Here is a 21,005-nt window from a genome sequence, read left to right as displayed (position 1 = left end):
TTTTGTTACACAATAGCAAGGTGTTCGACGGTTTTTTTTTTTTTTTTTGCGTCGCGATATGCTTTTCCAGTATTCTTCTCGTTTTACTTCCCGTTCAAAAACTCAGCTGATTCTGAACCCAGCTACAACACGGCGATCTCACCATTATTATTCTCCTGACAAGTGTGTCGTCGGTATGTATGTAAGCCAAGTTACGTATATAGTTGTTTTAACTGACTGGGCATGCACGAGAGGCGAATGAGAGAATAATAACAACAGCTGTGAAGCGCGTTGCGGCTCACCTCGATTATATTCACAGTCTGACCAACTCACCTTCTACATGCTTCTCACATACTCTCGACCAAGTAACCAGAAATTTCTACACCCGGCAGCACCCGGCAGCGATTCATCTCTGCACCCGGTACCGCCAATAGGGAATTTTATAGAAACGGGAATAAACTATCGGGCGTACACGGACCGTTGGCAAACCAAACTGCATCAACAGAAAAATATTTGGGGATACTTCATGCATCGAGTTCGCGCAATTGCCAGGTTATTTTTTCTGGAATAGCTGTATAGGACATATTTATCGTAATGCATAAGCCTGGTAACAGATATTGGATGTTCTTATTCGCCATGCATGTACAAGGTTCCATCAGTGAAAATAGTTGCCTACATACAGGCGGCTAAAGGTCGCCCATGTGTGATTTATACGTTTGCATCAAAACTGCAAAAAAACATTTTATTCACGGCTAGAGTCGCATGACTTTTGAATTACTGTTTATTTCTATGCTTGAGGTCTTTAAATTGTTGCACGTTATACATTTCCACCATAGAGTAACTACTGTTTCAGAAATTCCAGAGATTTTTTCGGAAAGTTTCCGAAAACCGAACTCTTATTGTACCTTCAGTATTACGGTATTTTCAACAATTTATATTATAATGCCCGTCCAATTTAGAAGGAACGATTTATGTATCTTTCTATGTTTCGAGTTAAAGCATAAAATATTACAGGTAACATTGGAATTCGAATGAGGACACTCGTTTATAACATCTTGTTAAAGATGTATGAGAGATCAGGTTTTTAATACTTTGAATAATTATATTACAATAATAAAATAGAGTTGCATTAAAACTCGTTGAAATGCATGACTTAGAACTAATACTATAATTTAAATACAAAGTGAAAAATGTACATTAATGAAAAAAGTTTTTGTTCCTTAAATTATAACAATATTCACGAACTTTTGGTCACTTCCGCTCCATCAGCATTGCTTTTTTTATAAACCTCTTTATACACCAATTCCTGCATTTGGATTCGCAGCCACATTCTTTTTTCCGCGGGTAGAGTTCGAATGTGGGGAAGTAGGCTCATTAAAAAATAGTAATTATCATCGCATCGACTTGCTTCTAACGGATCAACGGTCAAACTGATATTCGAATCTGACCCACCCATCAGGACTTGTTCAGGAGAAATATTTTGGAGCATCATTTCGTTGTCAGCGAAATTTTCCGAGACACTTTGAAATTCAAGATTTTCAAAATTCTCTTCTGGCTCTTGCTTGACCTCGACTTGGTTTACAGAATCCACTTTACCAGAGTCGTTTCCATCTATTGACATGACGTGCTCGGAGAGTGCCTCCTGGGTATCCTCTTGCAATAGATTTTCATTCTCACTCGTATCGGTTTCCTCGACGTTTTCGCGCCTATTTCTTTCCCAAATCGGCGGTCGTGGTAACATTTGTTCCTTCAGAAATTGAAGATTCTTGTAATGTATCCACACCGGACGATTTCTATGGTATTTACTCTTTCGGTACACTTGTTCTTTCTTCAATTCTGCTCGGAAAGTGTCTCTCAGTCCCTTCCATTTCGCCTTAAGGACTGGTTCTGCAAACACACAATTACTCTCATTATTTGACAAAGAGTCCAGCAGTGACTGATCCTAGTTACTTTTATTCACGTAGCCCAGGATAAGTTGCAGTTATCAGCCAGCTCTCCACTTACACTTACACACACTTTTCTAGTTGCGCGCAGCTTCGCTAAATATTTTCCCGCCCAACTAATGCGAAAGTTCACGACGCTTCTATTCAGTTGCGCTAGATGGCAGCACTAGCGTGCGACCAGGTGTTTTGTATCTAGTTGTTCCGTGGCCGAATGCATCTCCTCGCGCAATGACGAGAGGTTAAGAAAGCTTGTTGTATTTTGAAAACTGTGATGAACCTTACTTTCTATTTGGTTTGTATTTTGTACCATTTAATTAAGCTTACCAGTGAACTTTAAATAACTTAGAATATGTAAAACGTTATTTCCACAGCTCAAGCAACCTAGACCTGTCTAATGTCATTCGGTTTCCGATAGTTTTTCCCACTCGAAAGTTCGAAATCCAGTTGTAAACCTACAGCATTGTGATTTTATTTACAACAGAAAATACTGTTTTCTAACGGACCTCCAAGCCTATACACGTCGCTGTAGCTGCACTCGCTATAGCGAACACTAGCGCGATCGATTATCTCCGCCCCTCCCCTTTGCGTCTGCCTTGAGTCTCTGTCGCAACCACTCGCTAGGTATCATTTTCTCCTTTTCGTTGACGGTGAGCGTTTGAGACCACGGAGAAGCTAGAGCGTAAAGTCAGGGTTCTCAACTTGAATTTATCCGATAATTTGTGCGGATGTTTATCCCAAAGTGAATTGTACGTAAAAGTTCGCTTTATTATAATGAGCTGAGCAAGAACCGTGTGTCGAACAGGATTTCGCCGATTGTTCAAACACCGATTGACTTAAAATGAGGTGGCATCGGGATATTACAGTTTCACCGTTCACACAATCTCGTGCTAGTCGCTTGAATTGTCGAAGGGAGGGGATTTTATACGCACGTAATGATCGCGTGAGGACGTTTTTAGGGAGAAAAGGAGGATGAAATGAAATCGATGGGTGAGGAACCTCGGCGAGAGGAGTGTTTGGAAAGAGTTTGCGAGTACCGTATGTAAAACAGCGCAAACCTGACTGCGTGTGTACAGCTGTGACTCCCGTTGGCATGGTTGTTTGACTTTTGTTGCGAGATAAGAGAAAGGGGTTTGCATTTGGCGGGCTGGAGTTTTTGGCATTCATTTGAGGATGATATTAGGTAGGCGGATAGATACATACGTGGAAGCTTAAAAATCGTGGCAATTTCCATCCAAACGCGGTTAGTTACTTCGCGGTTATGGTAGGAAATGTGTCTTTGGTTCCAGAGGGCCGGTCTCTTGTAAACTTCAGCTATCAAGCGATTCGCGTCCATTTTCACTTCGTCCCTCATTTTTTCTGCCGTATTCTTCCGTTCTTCTATTCGGCCTATTTTTTCCGATAAAAATCGCTCCGTTTTTTCTCTCCCCGAACTCGGAAGCATTCGACAGTTCTTGATATTCATGCAAAACCGGTCCGAGCGATGCACGAGCGAATACTAGCGCAGATAGCGGCGGGATAGCGATTAGCGCGCAGGACGCCAAGTAACGATCGATTCGCCCATACAACGCTAGCGCTAGCAGGGAAGCTGTTATAGCTACAACAGCCAGACCAGGGCCGCACATTTGAGTTCCTTTTCACTCGGCCATTCGGGCGACCAATATTTACATCGCAACGGAAGGTTCAACCGTAATCCAATCTTAAAAAATACAGGTAAAATGTGGAAGAATCGATAGTTTGTACCTCGCAAATGGGGTTCTCAAAATATTTGTAGAGATTGTTACTTTGTTTTTCTCGAGGCTTGCTTGAGCGTTTTGCGCCCGACTGTTACGTATCGGGTGTTCCCGATTTAGGTATCCGATTTTCACCGGACACAGTTATAGAGACGCTCATCATTCGCTGCAAGGTGACTTACGACTAGATCGCGGAAGAGAAAGTAGTTTGTTTACTTTTTTATTAAGTTTTGATCATCAATTCTCTTACTTTTGACCACGTTTTAGTGAAAAAATTTAAACGCAAAGTGCGAGGTGGACGCACGTCCCAAGAATGCAGGACCGAAATGAGAATTGATCATTCTTTTGTTGCCATTTTACAGGAGGTACGGAATAAGTTTGAAAACATATAGTTTTTTATTTCACAGACACTCGGGTCGAGATACGATGGAAATTAAAGGGTTTGAAATTGTGAAACAGGGCGCTGAAGCCCGACTATTTAAAGGAACGTATCTTGGGCGACCAGCCCTGATTAAAGAAAGATTTGTTAAAAAATACAGACACCCTGATCTAGACACGCTCCTGACTAAAGATAGAACCAAGGGCGAAGCACGCGCGATTGTTCGTGCCAAGGCCGCCGGTATGATGATAACTTGAATGAAAAATATTTCTTCTAATAAACAGAAAAAAAATACCCATGAACTTGAATTTTTTTTCTACTACATTGACAGCAAAAATTCAAATCCCCGTATTACTGAGAAACTTGTACTAGTGAACAATAATGCACGAATTTGGAACCTGTGTTGTTCGTATTTCATTCTTGCTATTTACGAATGTCCATTTTATTATATTACTAAGTCAATTTATTAAACTTTTCACAAAATTCTATGGACATTTTTTAAATTTCTCAACTTAGAACAGTTAGTTTCCAATGTTGTTTCTGATACCATGTCTCGTAATTATGCTAATTGTTTCATTTTCATTACAGGTGTAAAAACACCAGCATTATTCTTAGTTGATTTTGATCGACGTCGTATATATATGGAGTATATCAATGATGCAATCACGTTAAAAGATTACATAGACTCTAATATCTCTGACAAAGAAAATGTGGGCTGTTTGATAAGTTTCATTGCAGAGCAGGTTGGATCTGCCGTTGCCAGATTACATTCAAGAAACATCATTCACGGGGACCTGACAACCTCAAATATGCTTCTGAAAAATTATCCCGTGTCGCAAAGAGAATGTACGGGTGAAAAAGATGAGAAAAATAATTTCGAAGGTGATTTATTTTATTGCTCCTTAAATTGAATTCCTATCACCAGGAATTTCAAAGTTTAATTCGTCATCTTCTAATTTTAAACATCATTTCTTAGGAGAGATTATCCTGATAGATTTCGGACTAGCTCATGTCGAATCTACAGCAGAAGACAAAGCCGTGGATCTGTATGTGCTGGAGAGAGCCTTGCTTAGTGCGCATTCGGAGGTGCCAAGTTTGTTTCCCGAAATGTTGCAGTTTTACCAAAAATTCTGCACATCAAAGGACAAACGCGATGTTATTGCAAAATACAAGGAAGTTCAGGCACGCGGTCGAAAGCGTCTTATGATTGGATGATCGAGATTTGACAGATAGGAAGACTTTCATGCTCTCATTTATGAAATGTCATTCGAAATGATTTTCTTTAAAGTTTTCTAAAAAGAATAAAATCTGTCATCTACATGGATATGGATGTTTCCTAGACAATTCCAGAGCCAACAGCAAAAACTCCACAGCCTTTGTTCAAACTTACAATTAGATCTGGAAATGACTGCTTCACTAAATGAAGACATTTAAAGTGTGCGAAATGTGTTTATAAATGGAATTTACATTGCGACGTGGCGTTATAATACAAGATCACGTTCGATGCATCCGGTATGTTGTGAATATTCAAATATCGTGAATTATAGTTCTTACGCTGCTCTCGATGCAGTATATAATAAATAGGAATTAATTAATCTGGTTCAAATTCATCGTATTACATTATACAGAGCTTATCAATTATGCTAGATATACTAGATGTCTCACTGTTGTTTGGCAGGTTATTGAGCAGCTATTTCTCTCCTAAATTGGTATCAGTCGAAGTGAAGACCAGAATATATTATTATCCAAGTTACCTGCACAGATCAAGAAAGAAAAAAGAAAACAAAAAACAATAATTAAGCTCGATTATTAAGATTTTAATTCAGCCTAATTTCGAATACAAAAGAAGTGCTAGAAATATGCAAATTTACTTTTATATCTGATTTTGTCCGTTAGTATGCGTTCTTCAAGTGATTTTTGAGTAATGAATGTATATAGTTGAAAATTATATACATTCACAAGCTTACCAAAAAACCGGCAAACGATGTTACAAATCCTTCTTTGGTCAATTCCCAAGGGCCGCCGTATTCTTCTTCATCGACTTGTTGAAAATTACTAAAGTAGACATACATTACACCAGCATTAACTAAAAAGAATCTGAAAAAAACAAATTCCTCTTTAAACGACTTCAAGAATTCACTTGGGTCCACATAATTACCTTACTAATGCTAATTCAAATAATATCGTACAGTTTTATATAATTCATTATAATGAATGACATTGAAATACAATGACGCAGCATGTTGACGTACATAAACCAATTTCTGAAAAACAATTAACAACAGGCAAAGTCTGAAACATAAAATGAGCAATATTTCATTCATATAAAGTATAAAACTTACAATAATAAGCCTATAAATCCTTTTAGCGGAATTAATCCCCATCCAATGCCAACAATAATTCCTATTGCTTGTCTTGACCAATATATTACATCAAGGAATTCTTCCTGTGGTGAGTAAAGAAAATATTTCTTACAAGCGCAAAAGATGTTGATAAATTGATATCGCCGATATTTGCTAATTCATTCAATTTTTTAAACATGCAAAAATTCTGAAAAATATTTATTTATAAACAGTTTCTGTTTTTTTGTAAAGAACTTTGTTCTCGAATTGATGCAACCTGTGAAGTTACTTTAAGCAGCTAGGTATAGCTATCAGCTGTTGAAGAAACGCGCTGTACAAATTGTTCCAAATTTATCGATGAATTGAAAAATTCTAAATCACTTGTGTGTTCACTGTTAGAAGAAAAAAGATTCAGTTGTAATAAAAGGTGCAACATAATTAATCCTTATATAAATCTTATATTTTTTACAGTAATTTGGACATAATTTCTTGGCAGTGATCTTTTGATCAGAGAAGTGTTTTGCAGGATAATAGTCGACGAGTAATACGAGTGATTAGGTAATTTTACTTATATCAAAGTGTAATGAATAGCACTTTACATGCTCGTGTAAATCCTAAAACAGTAATGAAATAAATGTAGGTAAGATTGATGGTCAGACCTTGTCAGGCCACTCCGAATTGGCAGTAATCGCCCGCGTCCAAACGCTTAGTTCTGTCTTTGCCGTGTTACCATTTTTGTCCGACTTTGTTCGTGACATATTTATTACCACGTATTGTTAATCTATTTTTTTTTATTAATAATCTAATGCGAGTTTGTAAATCCAGGCACTCGTGCACTCATAACCTAATTAACATTCCCCCCCCTCAAGTGAAACATAGTGACCGCACATTGAACGTGTATATCACGACGTGGTCATGAGCAACGCGTTTATTCCGTCTCAATCTAGAGTGCTAACCACATAATGTGTTATGACAAACTATGGTTAGTTTTAACCTGCAACACCAGATGACAGATGACGCACGAATCAGTTGAAGGCGGCGTTTTTGTTTTTTCGCTCAAAGTCATCAAGTTTAGGAGTCAAAGAAAAAGGTAGCATCATTTCAATCTTCGATTTCAATGATTCCATGAGTAACTAGGTATAGGCGGTATAGGCAATCACCAGTACACTCTTTCTCTCTCTCTCGCTCTGCGGCGTGATCAGTTGAGGAACTGCACTTGCATGGGTGCGTTCTGATTCTTAGCTCCCGGCGTTGTCAACTATCTTTTATCTCTTTTGCACTCCCGAGTTCGTGATCAGCTCTGCCTCTGTTTTAGTGAGTTTTTTAGCGCTGCAGGCTAATTTCGGAACGCATCCTATGTAAGTTTGTTGCGCAAGGTCGAGTAGCGATGCAAGCGCAAAAATTAACTCAGTGACGGCAGCTCACCGAAGCTGAACGACCACACGGAGTTTAGTGATAGCTGTCAAATACCCGTGAAGAATCATAGATAGCTATTGTAACATATTAAGGATAAATGCATTAGAGATATTTTTTCACCGTTAAACGAACGTAACTCGGTCAATCGCCATTCAGCGAGTTCCGTAATAACAATGTTGTCGGCAGCGGCTAATACCATGTCTAACAACGGGGGTTCGTACAGCAATGACAGGCCCGCAAGCGCTGGTGAACCAGAATTGGCGACCGACGCTGCTTCTGGAGGATTTTTTCACTCTGATTACAAAAAGTAAGCCGTTTTTTCCCACACTTTTTAAACACTTGCCAATCGCAATGAACCATGAACATATTTACTACCGGCTAAATTCCCTCGATCCCGATCGAAGAGGTTAGAATAGTACAAATTAAAACGTATGTTTTCACATCGGTTTTGATTCTTCGATTTTTAATTAGTTTACTTCATTCATTACGCTTCTTACTAGACATGAAGATCTCAAGCAGATGCTCGACAGCAACAAAGACGGACTTAAACTGGAGGCCATGAAACGAATTATCGGGGTGAGTAAACATTGGTAACTCAGATCTGTTCAAACCTATGTGAAAATTTAAGAGCTTCAACTGAGTTCCGATATCCGCCCCCCTTTGATCCAGAAGATGTCAGTCAAATTTCTGAAGTTCGGCAAATATGACAGAACATTATCAAAACATGTCTTTGCCAACTCAAAATTAAAATAACACAAATACACAGATATATGAAAACAATTTTAATCGTATGATGTGCCTTCAGATGGTGGCGAAAGGTAGAGATGCATCGGAGCTTTTTCCGGCGGTGGTTAAGAACGTCGTATCAAAGAATATTGAAGTGAAGAAATTGGTGTACGTATATTTGGTACGTTATGCAGAGGACCAACAGGACCTGGCCCTGCTATCGATATCTACATTTCAACGAGCTCTGAAAGATCCGAATCAGTTGATAAGAGCCAGTGCCCTGAGAGTTTTGTCAAGTATCAGGGTATCCATGATTGTGCCTATTGTCATGCTGGCCATTAAAGACTCTGCAAGCGACATGTCTCCCTATGTTAGAAAGACAGCTGCTCATGCTATTCCAAAACTCTATTCGTTGGATCCGGAGCAAAAGGAAGAACTCATCGCTGTTTTAGAAAAATTATTATCAGATAAAACTACTCTAGTCGTTGGATCTGCTGTTATGGCCTTCGAGGAGGTCTGTCCGGAAAGAATTGATTTGATTCATAAAAATTATAGAAAACTTTGCAACTTATTGGTGGACGTTGACGAATGGGGACAAGTCGTTATAGTCAATATGCTTACCAGATATGCTAGAACACAATTCACCAATCCCAATGCAGATGTGAGTAAGATAAACAGAGTATGCCAAAGAAAACGATCAAGTAATTCGAAATATTTGGAAATTTGTGATCTTTTACACTCATGTGAGAACATTTATTCTGAACCAGAAATTTTTCAATACAATCAAAGTCTTGTGTAAGAAATGTAGCAAAAAGATATCTACAAGAAATTTTATATGTCCAAATTCGCAACATTTTCAGTAGTTTGAAAAAAAAAATTCTTTCACAATGCCGACAATCTGATGAAGGATTCCACTGACGATTCAAAGCTGGTTTTCAGGATGCAGAGGAGGAGGAAAATCGTCCATTTTACGACTCCGATTCGGATTCATCCAACTCAAAGAAGCCTAAATTTTCTCTAGACCCGGACCACCGTTTGCTGTTAAGGAATACCAAACCACTTTTGCAGAGTAGGAACGCATCGGTAGTGATGGCTGTTGCACAGCTATACCACCATGCAGCACCTCGCAGCGAAGTGATGATAGCTGCAAAGGCGTTGATCAGGTTATTACGCGGCCACAGAGAAGTTCAAAGTATCGTTCTTCACTGCATAGCGAGCATATCCATATCCAGAAAGGTAATTAAATTGAAAAGAAAACAGAATATTATACAAGAGAAAACGAAATTTTTCCCCAAAATTATCAAAGAAGTTAATGAAATTTTTCAGGGTATGTTCGAGCCTTTCCTGAAATCGTTTTTCGTCAGAACATCAGATGCGACACACATCAAGCTACTGAAACTTGACATTCTTACAAATTTAGCAACTGAAACCAGCATCGGTGTTATATTGAGAGAATTTCAGACTTACATTTCTAGCAGCGACAAGGAATTTGTTGGCGCTAGCATACAGGCCATTGGTAGATGTGCCAGTAACATCAAGGAAGTTACTGATACGTGTCTGAATGGCTTGGTTTCTTTGCTGAGCAACAGAGATGGTAAGTTGATAAGAATACTTGTTTACTTACGCATTGTTCATCGTCCTCTCTCGAAATTTGAGCACACAATAGTAGACAAAAACTTTGATACATATCGATCTTCCGAAGTACACTTGTTGGTGTGGAAACTGGATTGACTTATGATTAAATTAGTGACTACAAAGATTTCCCATTAATTTGAATGATTACTGCAAATATAAAACGGCATTACAAAAATTACATGAAGCTTCATGATTATTCTTGGTAGAATCTTTTATTACAAGCTACTAGTATCGTATCTACTAAACAAGAACAAAAACGTAAAATAATAAGATGCATAAAATCTTTACAATCAACTTTGTAGGAAATATTTTCATGTGACCACATGAAGCAATTACAATTAGTAATATTTATCTGATCACAGAGGCCGTGGTGGCTGAAAGTGTGGTGGTGATCAAGAAGCTGTTGCAAACACAGCCAAACGAGCACAAAGATATAATAGCGCATATGGCGAAACTGATGGATTTTATAACGGTCCCTCAAGCTAGAGCTTCGATTCTATGGCTTTTGGGAGAGTACTCAGACAGAGTGCCAAAAATAGCTCCAGATGTGCTGAGAAAAATGGCCAAGAGTTTCATAAACGAACAGGACATTGTAAAGCTCCAAACGCTGAACCTCGCGGTGAAGTTATATCTATCAAATCCGAACCAGACCAAACTTCTCTGTCAGTACGTCTTCCAGCTGGCTAAGTATGACCAAAATTATGACATTAGGGACAGGGCCAGATTCCTCAGGCATTTCATATTCAATCAAGATGGCGGAACCGCCGAAACCAAGTTATCACAGTTTGCCAAGAAGATATTCTTGGCACCCAAACCAGCCCCGATGCTGGAGTCTAGATTTAAAGACTCCCAGTTCCAGCTGGGCACGCTCTCTCATTATCTTGACACTCCTTGTGTCGGTCATCACATTTTACCACAGTTTCCAGAGGTTGCACCAGACCCTTCTGTCAGAGATGTCGCCGAGCCAGTAAGCGCCCATGAAATAAAAGATGAAAGACACAGTAGAAAGGAAAAGAGAGATAAGAAGGCGACAAAGGAGAAGGAGAAGAGCTTTTATAGCGAGGATGAGAGCAGTCCTGCGGAAGGTAAGAAAAGATGGAGTGAGGAGCATGATTTATGTAGGAATTTAAGCAGTTGTCAAATGATGCTGAGACTAGCGAAAGAAGCTAAACTCGAGAAGTTATGGACAGTAAGGGCCAGACCACTGCAGTTTGATTCTCTGCAGGCTATGTTGAACGGTCTCAGTAATATAAACGTGATATTTCTTTTATTAAACTCAGCCCTAAATGTTGACACCCATGGATCGTTTTGTAAGAAAATTCCTTATATCCTTTTTTGAAATTTTTCACAATCGTTTCCAAAGTATTGTTTGCAAACCAATCATTGTCAGGCGTCATCTCTTTCTACTATAATATTTTGCAGTCGAGTTTGGAAAATTTCAAGATATCTGCCCGTCGAAAATTTCATTACAAATTAATCCATAGGTTTGAAAATTCAATGCCGAGTTTAATGAAACCAATTTTGCGTTTATATTACAGCGACGTAAATAAAATTGAAATGAAAAATACAACTAGTTTCAGAGTCTGAGAGTGAAGACGAGTCTACCGATTCTTCGGAAAGTTCGTCTGAGGATAGGGAGTCCTCGGAGTATTCTTCCGATTCTGATAAGTACTCCGAAGAGGATGAAAAGAAGAAGAAGAAAAATGTGATAAAGAAGTTGAACAACAGTGACAGCGGATCCAGTTCCCAGGATTTTGATAGCGAGAATGAATCTGATAGCGAGGAATCCGAAGAGGAAGAAAAGCCAGTTAAAAGAGAGGGTAAAGAAGATGCTAAGGAAAAGCCAAAGAGCAATCTTGATCTGCTTTTGGATTTGGATGATGGTGCGTGATTCAAAATATTTTCTTGGTTCAATATTTTAATGGATCAACTGGTTAATTCGGATCGTTTCTTTTCAGTGATTCCAATAACTCCAATAATGACACCGAGTCTCGGTGGTTTCTTGACTCCAATGAACCCGTTGCAGCTGAACGGCGTGACGGAAGTAGCGGCCTCTTTTATTCCCATCAAGGCCACAGAACTGCTTAATAAAGTCAGTGGAAAAGGACTGAAACTTGATTTTAGGTTTACCAGATCTCAGCATCTTGTTAGCTCTGCTATGAATAGCATTGAGCTAACGTTTTCTAACGAAAGTAGCACTACCATAAAAGATATCAAAGTTGGAAACAAGGTGAGGTTGTCCACTATGAAGGGTGTTAATTCCTCTTCGCTGATTGTTTGTTGTTTCATTCATTCTTTGTTTTTCTTCTCCTGTTAATGAAGGATGTAGAACTTTATCAACTGTTCTGAACCATTAAATAACTTTACTTTGTAAAACCAGCCAGTAATTTCGGTAACCAAATCGTAATGTGATAATATTCTTTTCAAGTATAAAAAAACTTTTTAAGGTGTGTTTGATCCTTTTAAAACCAAGTTTTGCTTTGTCAGACTGACTCTTTATCTACAACTCGCGATGAGTCAGTTTCTAGTCGATTTTCAATATAAAGATGCTCGTGTTTTGAATCTACTTCAATTTTAATCTAATTTTTTACTTTAACGTCTTTGAAATAAATTATAACCAGATTTAAACTTTAGGGGCAGATGAGTATAAAAATTATACAGAACGGAAATCTAATAGCAGAATATTCTATACTACAAGTTCAATGCAAAGTTAAAAAGCTATTGAAAAATTGACCATGTTTCCAAAACTTCTATTTATCGTAAAAATATTGATTTTTACAGGTTAGCCAAATACCAACTCACCGTCTCACGATAAAACGGAATGACGATAGTTTTCTCCTTTCAGAATCTGCCATCGGGAATTCAAGTTCACGATTTTATGCCAATACAAATACTTCAGCCGAAAACGACATCATCTTCAACAATTGGCGTTAACTTCAACGATTCAACGCAGCCGGTTAATTTAAACATAAATTATCAAAAAGACGATGAAACGCTGTCGTCCTCAGTAACAGTCAAAGCACCCGTAGGTGAATTAGTACGATCTGTAATGGTGACTGAGAGCTTCTTTACCGCGGAACAGGCCAAGTTGAAAGGGATGAATGAGCATGTGGTGAAAATAGCTTTTCCTGGACACAACAGGAAAATTATATCACAGAAAGTATTTGAATCTGCCAATGTTGCTCTGATTTCTAGTGAAGGCAATATATTAAGGTAAGATATTTACCAACTTTCAGTCGCTTTATTCAGACATAGAAAACGTGAAGTTTTATAAGTTTGTATTTTCTTTTCATGTCGAACAAAAAATTTTTATCTTCGATTTCGGATTATTTTGGTCGCAAAAGTGACTATTCTAGAATTACCTGAGCTGAATTCTCTTTCCTTATTCTTTCTTTTTTCCTTCAGTAAATTTTCCTTTCATTTAAATGCTATAAAATTTTCCAATTCTTAAAATCATACGTAATTGATGGTTACACAAAATAAAAATAGTTTTCAAAATCTGGTTACAGGTTCGCGGCGCAGACTTTAGCCTCTAAATCGTTAGTGTTGATAACAATAAAAATCGGAGAAACTGACGATTTGGAGGTATGCGTAAACTGTGAAAAAATGGTGATAGGATCGATGCTGCTCAACGACATTAAGGCTAATTTTAAATAAACCCGCCTTCTTAATCTTAATGTTATACATAATTGATATAAAAACGATAGAGATCAAATTTGAAAAAACAAACAAATTTTCTCACCCCACCCGCATATTTCATTCCATGTTCAATCACACTATATATATTAAAAGACTAACATTGAATTGGGAAGTAAAACCGGATTGAAAGTATACATGTGTAAATCATATGCATGTAACGTATATTGTATATTATACTGATATCATCTCTAACCATTTTAACCATCATTTTTCTTCTTAATATTTTTTTTATAAATATATATATAATAACAAATGTTATCCAAATAATAGCTATATATATATACATATATATACACACGTTATTGAATTATTAATTCGATTTTTTGTTTTTCTTTTTTTTCCCAGCTATCCAATTAAAATCAATACAATTAACTTTTTCTTTTATTTTGCAACCCATACCATACCAATTTTTTGTTTCCCTCGTTACCGCCGTCTACAATTTCCCAAAATTTCAAACGAAATTCTTTGCTTTTCGTCAAAAATCTCGCCAAGACTGCAGTTTGTGGACGGAAGAAAAAAGAGAAAGAAAAAAATTAAAATAAAAATATTTAAAGTTAATGAGTAATCGATCTGTACAAATAAATGAGTAAACAAAACCTTTAGACATTCCATCCGATATCGGACGTGAAAAGCCAATGTCTTCGTTTGGAAACATTTGCGTTATTTTAGTTATGATTTCAGTGCCGATTCCATTACCTCTACATTCTGAACGTATGTAGGCCGTATCTAGCACTGGCATCGCGTACTCCACTTCACTTTCAGGGAATATTTTAGTACCTGTAAAAAAAACAATGTCATCAAATATTAATATTTTTTACAGCTTTTCACAGTCAATGACAAATTTCCTTAAGCATCTAGTCGAGGTGAAATCCAACTTGTGTCACAATCTGTGCGTGAAAGAATTTTTAGAAGGTTTATTAAATGACAATTTTTCTTTCAGAGATTATTTTTATCCTTATGAAGTTGTGTTGTTGGTTGACAATAAGTAGGGCCTAACTTTTTGCAAAAATTTTTTTTTATAAATAATATTTTAGTAACATACATTTCGTCAACATGGCGAGGTGCTGAGTTATCAGCTGATCGTTTGAAGTCAATTATTCGAACATGAAGCACAGAATATATCGTCCAAGTTGTTAAACTTATTTTCCGGTATTAAATGAATGTTCAAGTAAAATATGGAACAAAAATCAAGTTTTGTATTTGAATATGATCGAGTTTAAGCATCACGTTTTCTGCGACCAGCTCGGAACAGCATGTTTCGATACATACGGATTGTTAGTGTAAATCAATTTGTCCGAATTGGAAAACGATAATTTCTCAATTTAACAAGATTGGATTCTTAGGATTTCCAGTTACTTATGTTCACCTAGACGTGTGTTACCTTTTTGCTTGAGCGTAAAAAATCCGATCGCCGTACCGTTTTTCCATCTAAGCATAACTAAGTCAGATTCGTCAGCATAAGCAAAGACCGATTCATATTTTTCTTCCTTTGGTGAATCACGCTCTAAGTAGATAATCTGAGACAATGCGTAGTAGACGATTTTTTCCTTTCGTGTTTTAGCCTGATAAACAAAATACTTATGCGTGAAAGATATGTAAGGTAGAAACGGTAATGTAAGCAATCATCATTCAATCGTTTATTTATTTATTTACTACAACCTCCAACCAAATATCATCGCAATTGCTGTCAATAACACCGTCGAGATTAATTACATCATCCACGGTCTTGATCGCGATAAACTTGCCACAGGTTGTGCAGTCCAGGCGCGAAATGTCTCCCTCAATTTTGTACTCTGATAAATTTAACCGCCTGCCAACCGTTTCTCTGCTTTGACGACAGCTAAAAATGGTAAAATACTTTGAAATAGAACGATGTTCGTAAATTAAATTTTAGCATATTTATTATTTTGTGTAAATTTGAAAATAATTGATTGTTAAATGTGTATTTGGCAAGCATTGCATTATATACCAGACTCTATATTGTATAGTTACGAGTATATCGTGTGGATATAGTATGCACGAGTGAGGATTTAATGCGAATGCATGAAGATCACCTTAGGCATAACATTGAATCGTGTCGAAAGCGACCCTGGAGAGTATCCATTGTGATATACCTATATATATGACTGCTTCTGTCGCAAGTTTAATGTATTTATATATGTATGCAGTGTGTCGCATGTGCTGCAAACCTCGACGAGACAGTGTCAACGTCGTCCATTAATTACGCTTCCAAAACCACTGTGACTCACTGCTTCACCTTGCGCGATTATATGTACACACTGACGTACGTGGACAATGTACACGCATACCATGTGCATCATTGCATGCAATTGGCGAGACACCAGGTGATATTCCCCTCAAAAATAATAACGAGATCAGTCATTTGGCTATTGTCAGAATACAGTCTTACAGTATACAGATATAGGGACTTTAGCAATTATCAGAGCCTGAATATCCATTTATTAGCAGGTTTGGTGAAGTTTTTGAAATTCAACATTCATCCAAAGCAAATAATCTTTGTTAATATATAATAGTTATTATCATGTTAACTGCTTCTTCTTCTTCTTTCATTTATGAATAATGAAGAAAATATTTTCATATGGATAACGTTATCGTAACGAAACATTGGGGGTAAAATGAGTACTTATTTAATTTTACAATGGTTTTGAACGAACAAGATTTCGAAACATGAGTGTGTTTTCATCTGTTACGGTTTACTGAATTTCAAACAATTCCACACGTTACGATAACGTTACTAACTTCAGTTTGATGGTATTAAAGGTGTACATACAGCTAATGGAAACGAATTGATCACTACGAGTTTCACCCAAATATTCAATTTACAGACTTAAATCGCGAATTGAGAACAATTAGGTTCGTCGTAACAACGACCCCTTTCATTAATTTGTCATAGGAAAAGACAATGATCAGAATCAACCGAATTGAAATCACACTGTTTTTTCGGTATTTACGGATTCCCCCCACCTCGCGGCACAGCGTGAGAATTTATTGATAGAGCATGGAGCCGAGGTTCGTTGAGCGGCCGCAAGATGGCCGCAGGCTGCCTAGTCGGTGGACTCTTATTACGGGTCGTACCGTATTACTTCAGTGCCAACCAAACAGCCGAGCGGAATTAACATAAGCGACGAGCTGCCAACCAAGTGGGCGCAGTGTTGTCGGATATTACAGTAGTGGTTATAGCGTTCAATTCCACCTACATACCAGATACCTAGGCTCTGTGGCAAAATGGCCGACGAGTCGAGATGAGCGTGTGACATTCGCTTCTCGCAGAAGTCGAAGGTGTTCTCTATGTAGTGTTACGGTGTTTGTTACGGTGTTGTGTCGACGTCGTGGTAAAAAATTGACGTCCGAGGTGAAATACTCGTCGGGTGTCGCGCTGTGTCAAGTGGATGGGTAAAAGTGTCCGGCTGGTTTAACCCCTCGACGAATACAACCGAGTGCGGAAACCACGACTCCACTTAGTTAACAGGTAATGTACAGGAAAACAACCTTCATCCGTAAACAACACGATATAAACAGAATCACTAGAATTTTACACGAAACGAGGATAGAAGTCCGAGAGACTCTCATCCACGCACTAGAGTGTGCACGAACACCAGACCCCGTTTCCCGTCGGGAAGTGTGTGAATTGCTTTTTTATTTTTTCTTGATTGTTTTTTTTTTCCCCTGTTTTTTGTCTTTAATCGTCACCGAGTTTACGCAGCGAAACGCGAGAAACTCTCGAAGTTGCTTATTTTTCTCCTCTTCCCGAGTGGAACCTCGTACTTTTTCGAACCTGTTTCTAACCGTTTTCCCCCCTGTTTTCCTAATTCTTGCTCGATCGACCGGCCCTTTAAGAGTCCGCTAACTTTCCTCTCATCGCTCTAATTTTTTCGAGTATTTACTTGCTACCCCGATACGTAGAAACAAAACGACGTTCTCTCCTTCGCAATTCGCTGTTACTTACTACAGGCACTTCGCGCGAGAATTCGTTATGTTTTATTCAATGTTTGAACGGAAGGAATATGCAGCAGCAGCAGCACCTCTCGAAATTCGCTTACCCGTCGCTAAACCTCGACGACTCGGTGTTATTAGAATCTCGCCTCCTTCACGCTTTTACGATTTTTAACAAGCGTCAATAACCAGGGTGTTCAGTCGTCGTGGAATTTCGACAGTCACGGAATTCTCCCACCATGGAATTTGATGTTTCGACCTTGAGAGACAGAGAGAGAGCGAAAGCGAGAGAGAGAGAGAGAGAGGGAGGATAGCTTGTCTGAGAGAGTAAACGAAAAGATAGATACGCCAGAGAATTTTATATCGTGTCTTGGAATTCCTTCGCGTTTCACCACCGAGCCGTCGGAATTCGTTCTTGATTGAAGTAGAGAAGAAGTGGAAGAAGAAGAATAAGAAGAAGACATTCGAGAATGAAAATCATCAGCGGTATTTTCATTTTGCTGATACCGTACGGAATAGATACTATTTACAACGCTGCGACGACTCTCGCGCGAATTCCACATTGGGCGAGAGGAACTTTTTCTCTTTCATCCTCTCGAAAAACCACTTTTTCCGACATCGCGTTGGCGATCGAACGAAGGAATGGAATTATCATACGATTTCACCGCGTAGTATTTACGACTGCACGTAACGACGAGCGTTAATATCGACTCTTAATTTCTTCAGCCGGTTTAATGCTCACGGTTAGCGCAGTCGACTTCTTCCTCCATCTGCACACGACGACCTCGAAGAACGTGTGAAATATTATACGTAAAGAGACTTCCACACTTGCGAGCATAGGATGAAGATTATTTCAACACGCGAGCGTTGAAATTCTTTTTCTCTCTTTCTCTCTCCCTCTCTCCCTCTCTCGATTCTTAATTATACGAAAAATTTTTCTAAAAAGAAGCGAAGAAATGTGTAAACCGTGCGTAAAGTAATCCCGAATGAATTAACGATTATCGTGAAATAATAATGACAATGGTAATGATAAGACTTAACGGTTCCAGAAGCCCCAGATTAAGTTGTTATAAACGTTTGATAACTCGTCTCGAGGCGATAGTTCTGAGTAACAGGTTCTTGGTAAAAACTGCGGTTGCCATCGATTCGTGTTTGTTTGTTTTTTTTTTCACTTTCCTGTTGTTGTTTTCGTTGGCTTAAACGGTTGAGTTACGGTGATAAGTATTCTTGCCACCTATTTTATATCCATCTTTTGTGTATTTAAGAGAACTTGTCAACATAATTCTTTACGGTTTTTTTAAATTTGTTGAGTAGAAAAATGGCACCTTCAAAGGGTCAGTACAAGAACATCTCTTCGATCAAATATCTGCCGGTTTATTCTCCAACCGAATGTAGGTATATGTTTTTCGACTCTTTGGTAGACGGTTTTTTTTTCTTTTCTTTCTTTGCTTTTCAGCAATGCTCGTTAAAGTTTTGTTTTGTTTTGTCTTGTCTTCTTTTTCACACTACATTTTGATTTGTCGATAATATACGAACAGAGAGAAATATATGTTCGGTAGGTCAAGGCTGCTGCCTGCACTGCGTTTTACGCACGTACGCACGCGTTGTGTGTATATGTATATCTCTTCGACTCTCCAGATGTGTTTTCCTTTTTCTTCTTCTTCTTCTTCTTCTTCGTTCTCTTTCCTTCTTCGTTGAATCTAAATTTATCCCTCTTCGAATTCTTACACCACGGTTGTTGATGCGTAAAGCCGCAACGAGGTTGTATGGTGGTTGGCACAGAGTCGCAGAGATGCGGTGAATACCTACCAGGTATAAACGCAATACTCACGCGATTAGTACAAAAATACCGACGAGGTATTTATCTGCCCGCATATCATGTGTGCTGTTTTTACCGCGTGGGTTTGAGAAGACTATGAACGAATGCGAAAGTCGCGCTGCTCCCTCTCGGTTATATCATACACGTACTTTTAATTCCGCAGGCATGTGCTCGTTAAATATATACGCTTTCATCGAGTGGATAGTAATATTGATGATAATAATGATAGTAATGAATAAATCTAGGTGTAATTGTAACACCGTTAAAACAAAAAAAAAAAACGAAAAACAAAAGAACATGTATATAGAAGAGAGAACGAAAGAAAATTCGAGATAAACTAAATGAAGGACGGGAGAGGTAAATTGTAAAATAAAAAAAATGGATTTATCCCTTTTGCTAACGCGAGTTAATTTTATAAAACCTCCGTGCACGTCGTGCGAACTCCTTTAATTAGTGAAAAAATAAATCTGTTACTTATATTACGTACGTACACGGTTACCGGAAACTGTTGCAGCCATGTTGTTGGATGGTTGGAGAAGGAGAGAAATAATAGGCACAGGTGGTCTCGGGCTTAATGGATATAAGGTTGTAATATAATGATGGTGAAATTGAGAGGCACAGCGGTAGGATGGGTCGTGCTGTTTAATTATTTTCAACAAGGAGAGAGAAAAGAAGAAGAAGAAGAAGAAAGGAGAAGACAGTCTTCCGGCAAATTAGCTGCTGCTGTTGCAAATTCACTTTTTTACATCTAGTCGTCGGATGAAGTAAATTGTTCGAATCGCATCCCGCGATACTAATTTGGCTCATCGTCGTCGCCTCCGTTGCTTGCCTCTGTAATTAATTAAACTATGGATATCGTATGGCTATTGTATGTACATTAGGGTATTTCTTAAAAAAATAATTTGTGATTTTTCACCATGGCACCCCCTAAAAAGTTTGTTCAGGTTAAAAGAAAGGTTCTGTCAAAAAGTGAGAATTTTACGTTACATGGAAGATGGTGCTTTTCGTTGATTTTTCACTTTTCTAAATTTTAGATTATTCAATTGGAAAAAAAGATAAGAAATAAGATATGTTTTCATGTTGTGGAATTCCTTTGATTTCGTTTCTTTTTCACATACAATCTGCTCATAATTAACAACAATTCACGTTTTGAATAGTATTCTTCATTTCCGATTACCACCAAAGTGTGGTAGAAAGTGATATTATTATACCCTTATAGGGACGAAAAATGCAAGGAAACGCACAAATCGAGAGTAAGAAAAAAAAAAAAATTGAATAATTATAAATAATGTCAAAGCGTCTGACTAGTGATTAAAAATTTGTATGGTAATTGACATTTTTTCAAACTCTATAATGTGTTATTGGGACGAATTTTAAAAATAA

The 21,005-nt window shown here is 37.9% G+C and overlaps 6 protein-coding genes across 18 annotated transcripts in view; 3 read left to right on the top strand and 3 right to left on the bottom strand.

Annotated features, from left to right (window-relative positions):
- The first annotated feature begins 42 nt into the window (after nt 1–42).
- On the top strand, nt 43–5,786 carry LOC124306213 (EKC/KEOPS complex subunit Tp53rk). Of its 5 annotated transcripts, none has more exons than XM_046766613.1 (4): nt 43–173; nt 4,060–4,271; nt 4,620–4,913; nt 5,008–5,786. In XM_046766613.1, the coding sequence occupies exons 2-4, from the start codon at nt 4,079–4,081 to the stop codon at nt 5,244–5,246; spliced, it is 726 nt and encodes a 241-aa protein (XP_046622569.1). In that variant the 5' UTR covers nt 43–173; nt 4,060–4,078; the 3' UTR covers nt 5,247–5,786. The 5 variants fall into 5 exon arrangements, with proteins under 5 accessions (XP_046622569.1, XP_046622566.1, XP_046622568.1 ...); XM_046766610.1 differs by lacking the exon at nt 43–173 and adding an exon at nt 2,081–2,214; XM_046766612.1 differs by lacking the exon at nt 43–173 and adding an exon at nt 2,555–2,668.
- Nucleotides 496–3,458, bottom strand: LOC124306211 (uncharacterized). Its single transcript, XM_046766607.1, has 2 exons — nt 3,123–3,458; nt 496–1,866 (listed from the first exon to the last, which is right to left on the bottom strand). The coding sequence occupies exons 1-2, from the start codon at nt 3,382–3,384 to the stop codon at nt 1,217–1,219; spliced, it is 912 nt and encodes a 303-aa protein (XP_046622563.1). The 5' UTR covers nt 3,385–3,458; the 3' UTR covers nt 496–1,216.
- Nucleotides 4,903–7,300, bottom strand: LOC124306218 (respirasome Complex Assembly Factor 1). Of its 3 annotated transcripts, XM_046766624.1 has the most exons (5): nt 7,033–7,295; nt 6,374–6,477; nt 5,999–6,128; nt 5,697–5,785; nt 4,903–5,161 (listed from the first exon to the last, which is right to left on the bottom strand). In XM_046766624.1, exons 1-4 carry the CDS (start codon nt 7,129–7,131, stop codon nt 5,744–5,746), a joined length of 375 nt encoding a protein of 124 aa, XP_046622580.1. In that variant the 5' UTR covers nt 7,132–7,295; the 3' UTR covers nt 4,903–5,161; nt 5,697–5,743. The 3 variants fall into 3 exon arrangements, with proteins under 3 accessions (XP_046622580.1, XP_046622578.1, XP_046622579.1); XM_046766622.1 differs by lacking the exon at nt 4,903–5,161 and having other exon boundaries at nt 5,461–5,795; nt 7,033–7,300; XM_046766623.1 differs by lacking the exon at nt 4,903–5,161 and having other exon boundaries at nt 5,461–5,785; nt 7,033–7,294.
- A 444-nt stretch (nt 7,301–7,744) lies between these two features.
- Nucleotides 7,745–14,221, top strand: LOC124306199 (AP-3 complex subunit beta-2). 3 transcript variants are annotated; one of them, XM_046766581.1, is made up of 10 exons: nt 7,767–8,096; nt 8,290–8,365; nt 8,595–9,176; nt 9,455–9,751; nt 9,842–10,109; nt 10,513–11,235; nt 11,731–12,033; nt 12,109–12,380; nt 12,996–13,363; nt 13,660–14,221. In XM_046766581.1, the coding sequence occupies exons 1-10, from the start codon at nt 7,963–7,965 to the stop codon at nt 13,805–13,807; spliced, it is 3,171 nt and encodes a 1,056-aa protein (XP_046622537.1). In that variant the 5' UTR covers nt 7,767–7,962; the 3' UTR covers nt 13,808–14,221. The 3 variants fall into 3 exon arrangements, with proteins under 3 accessions (XP_046622538.1, XP_046622537.1, XP_046622536.1); XM_046766580.1 differs by having other exon boundaries at nt 11,725–12,033; XM_046766582.1 differs by lacking the exon at nt 13,660–14,221 and having other exon boundaries at nt 7,745–8,096; nt 11,725–12,033; nt 12,932–13,084.
- LOC124306215 (protein FAM169B-like) lies at nt 14,204–17,190 on the bottom strand. Of its 3 annotated transcripts, none has more exons than XM_046766616.1 (6): nt 17,072–17,185; nt 15,904–16,205; nt 15,509–15,689; nt 15,231–15,411; nt 14,447–14,626; nt 14,204–14,342 (listed from the first exon to the last, which is right to left on the bottom strand). In XM_046766616.1, exons 2-6 carry the CDS (start codon nt 15,951–15,953, stop codon nt 14,218–14,220), a joined length of 717 nt encoding a protein of 238 aa, XP_046622572.1. In that variant the 5' UTR covers nt 15,954–16,205; nt 17,072–17,185; the 3' UTR covers nt 14,204–14,217. The 3 variants fall into 3 exon arrangements, with proteins under 3 accessions (XP_046622572.1, XP_046622571.1, XP_046622570.1); XM_046766615.1 differs by lacking the exon at nt 17,072–17,185 and adding an exon at nt 16,641–16,908; XM_046766614.1 differs by lacking the exon at nt 15,904–16,205 and having other exon boundaries at nt 17,072–17,190.
- LOC124306204 (tyrosine-protein kinase CSK) overlaps nt 16,985–21,005 on the top strand; it is a 20,281-nt gene continuing 16,260 nt past the window's right edge. For 2 of the 3 annotated variants that reach the window (XM_046766591.1, XM_046766590.1), the window contains exon 1: nt 16,989–17,339. The gene's annotated coding sequence lies outside the window, so the exon portion shown is untranslated. Of the gene's footprint in view, nt 17,340–21,005 lie in introns of all 3 variants that reach the window. The other variant, XM_046766593.1, reaches the window with a different exon arrangement.

The sequence above is a fragment of the Neodiprion virginianus genome, chromosome 5, assembly GCF_021901495.1.
Source record: "Neodiprion virginianus isolate iyNeoVirg1 chromosome 5, iyNeoVirg1.1, whole genome shotgun sequence".
NCBI classification, from domain to species: domain Eukaryota; kingdom Metazoa; phylum Arthropoda; class Insecta; order Hymenoptera; family Diprionidae; genus Neodiprion; species Neodiprion virginianus.
The sequence above is the reverse complement of the archived record's forward strand: the minus strand, read 5'-3'. Positions and strand labels throughout refer to the sequence as shown.

What these genes read in the sequence shown, in the direction of transcription:
- LOC124306211 (XM_046766607.1), bottom strand. Translation starts at nt 3,384, where the DNA reads ATGAATATCAAGAACTGTCGAATGCTTCCGAGTTCGGGGAGAGAAAAA. An exon ending in CACGATTTTTAAGCTTCCAC is followed by an intron (nt 1,867 to 3,122) that starts GTATGTATCTAT and finishes GTGTGTTTGCAG; the next exon opens with AACCAGTCCTTAAGGCGAAA.
- LOC124306213 (XM_046766613.1), top strand. Translation starts at nt 4,079, where the DNA reads ATGGAAATTAAAGGGTTTGAAATTGTGAAACAGGGCGCTGAAGCCCGA. An exon ending in TGTTCGTGCCAAGGCCGCCG is followed by an intron (nt 4,272 to 4,619) that starts GTATGATGATAA and finishes TTTTCATTACAG; the next exon opens with GTGTAAAAACACCAGCATTA. An exon ending in TGAGAAAAATAATTTCGAAG is followed by an intron (nt 4,914 to 5,007) that starts GTGATTTATTTT and finishes ATCATTTCTTAG; the next exon opens with GAGAGATTATCCTGATAGAT.
- LOC124306218 (XM_046766622.1), bottom strand. Translation starts at nt 7,131, where the DNA reads ATGTCACGAACAAAGTCGGACAAAAATGGTAACACGGCAAAGACAGAA. An exon ending in GGATTTATAGGCTTATTATT is followed by an intron (nt 6,129 to 6,373) that starts GTAAGTTTTATA and finishes TGTTTTTTTCAG; the next exon opens with ATTCTTTTTAGTTAATGCTG. An exon ending in CATCGTTTGCCGGTTTTTTG is followed by an intron (nt 5,796 to 5,998) that starts GTAAGCTTGTGA and finishes TTTTCTTTCTTG; the next exon opens with ATCTGTGCAGGTAACTTGGA.
- LOC124306199 (XM_046766580.1), top strand. Translation starts at nt 7,963, where the DNA reads ATGTTGTCGGCAGCGGCTAATACCATGTCTAACAACGGGGGTTCGTAC. An exon ending in CCATGAAACGAATTATCGGG is followed by an intron (nt 8,366 to 8,594) that starts GTGAGTAAACAT and finishes ATGTGCCTTCAG; the next exon opens with ATGGTGGCGAAAGGTAGAGA. An exon ending in TTTGCTGAGCAACAGAGATG is followed by an intron (nt 10,110 to 10,512) that starts GTAAGTTGATAA and finishes ATCTGATCACAG; the next exon opens with AGGCCGTGGTGGCTGAAAGT.
- LOC124306215 (XM_046766614.1), bottom strand. Translation starts at nt 17,127, where the DNA reads ATGTCACACGCTCATCTCGACTCGTCGGCCATTTTGCCACAGAGCCTA. An exon ending in CCACAGAGCCTAGGTATCTG is followed by an intron (nt 15,690 to 17,071) that starts GTATGTAGGTGG and finishes TACCATTTTTAG; the next exon opens with CTGTCGTCAAAGCAGAGAAA. An exon ending in TTTTACGCTCAAGCAAAAAG is followed by an intron (nt 14,627 to 15,230) that starts GTAACACACGTC and finishes TTTTTTTTACAG; the next exon opens with GTACTAAAATATTCCCTGAA.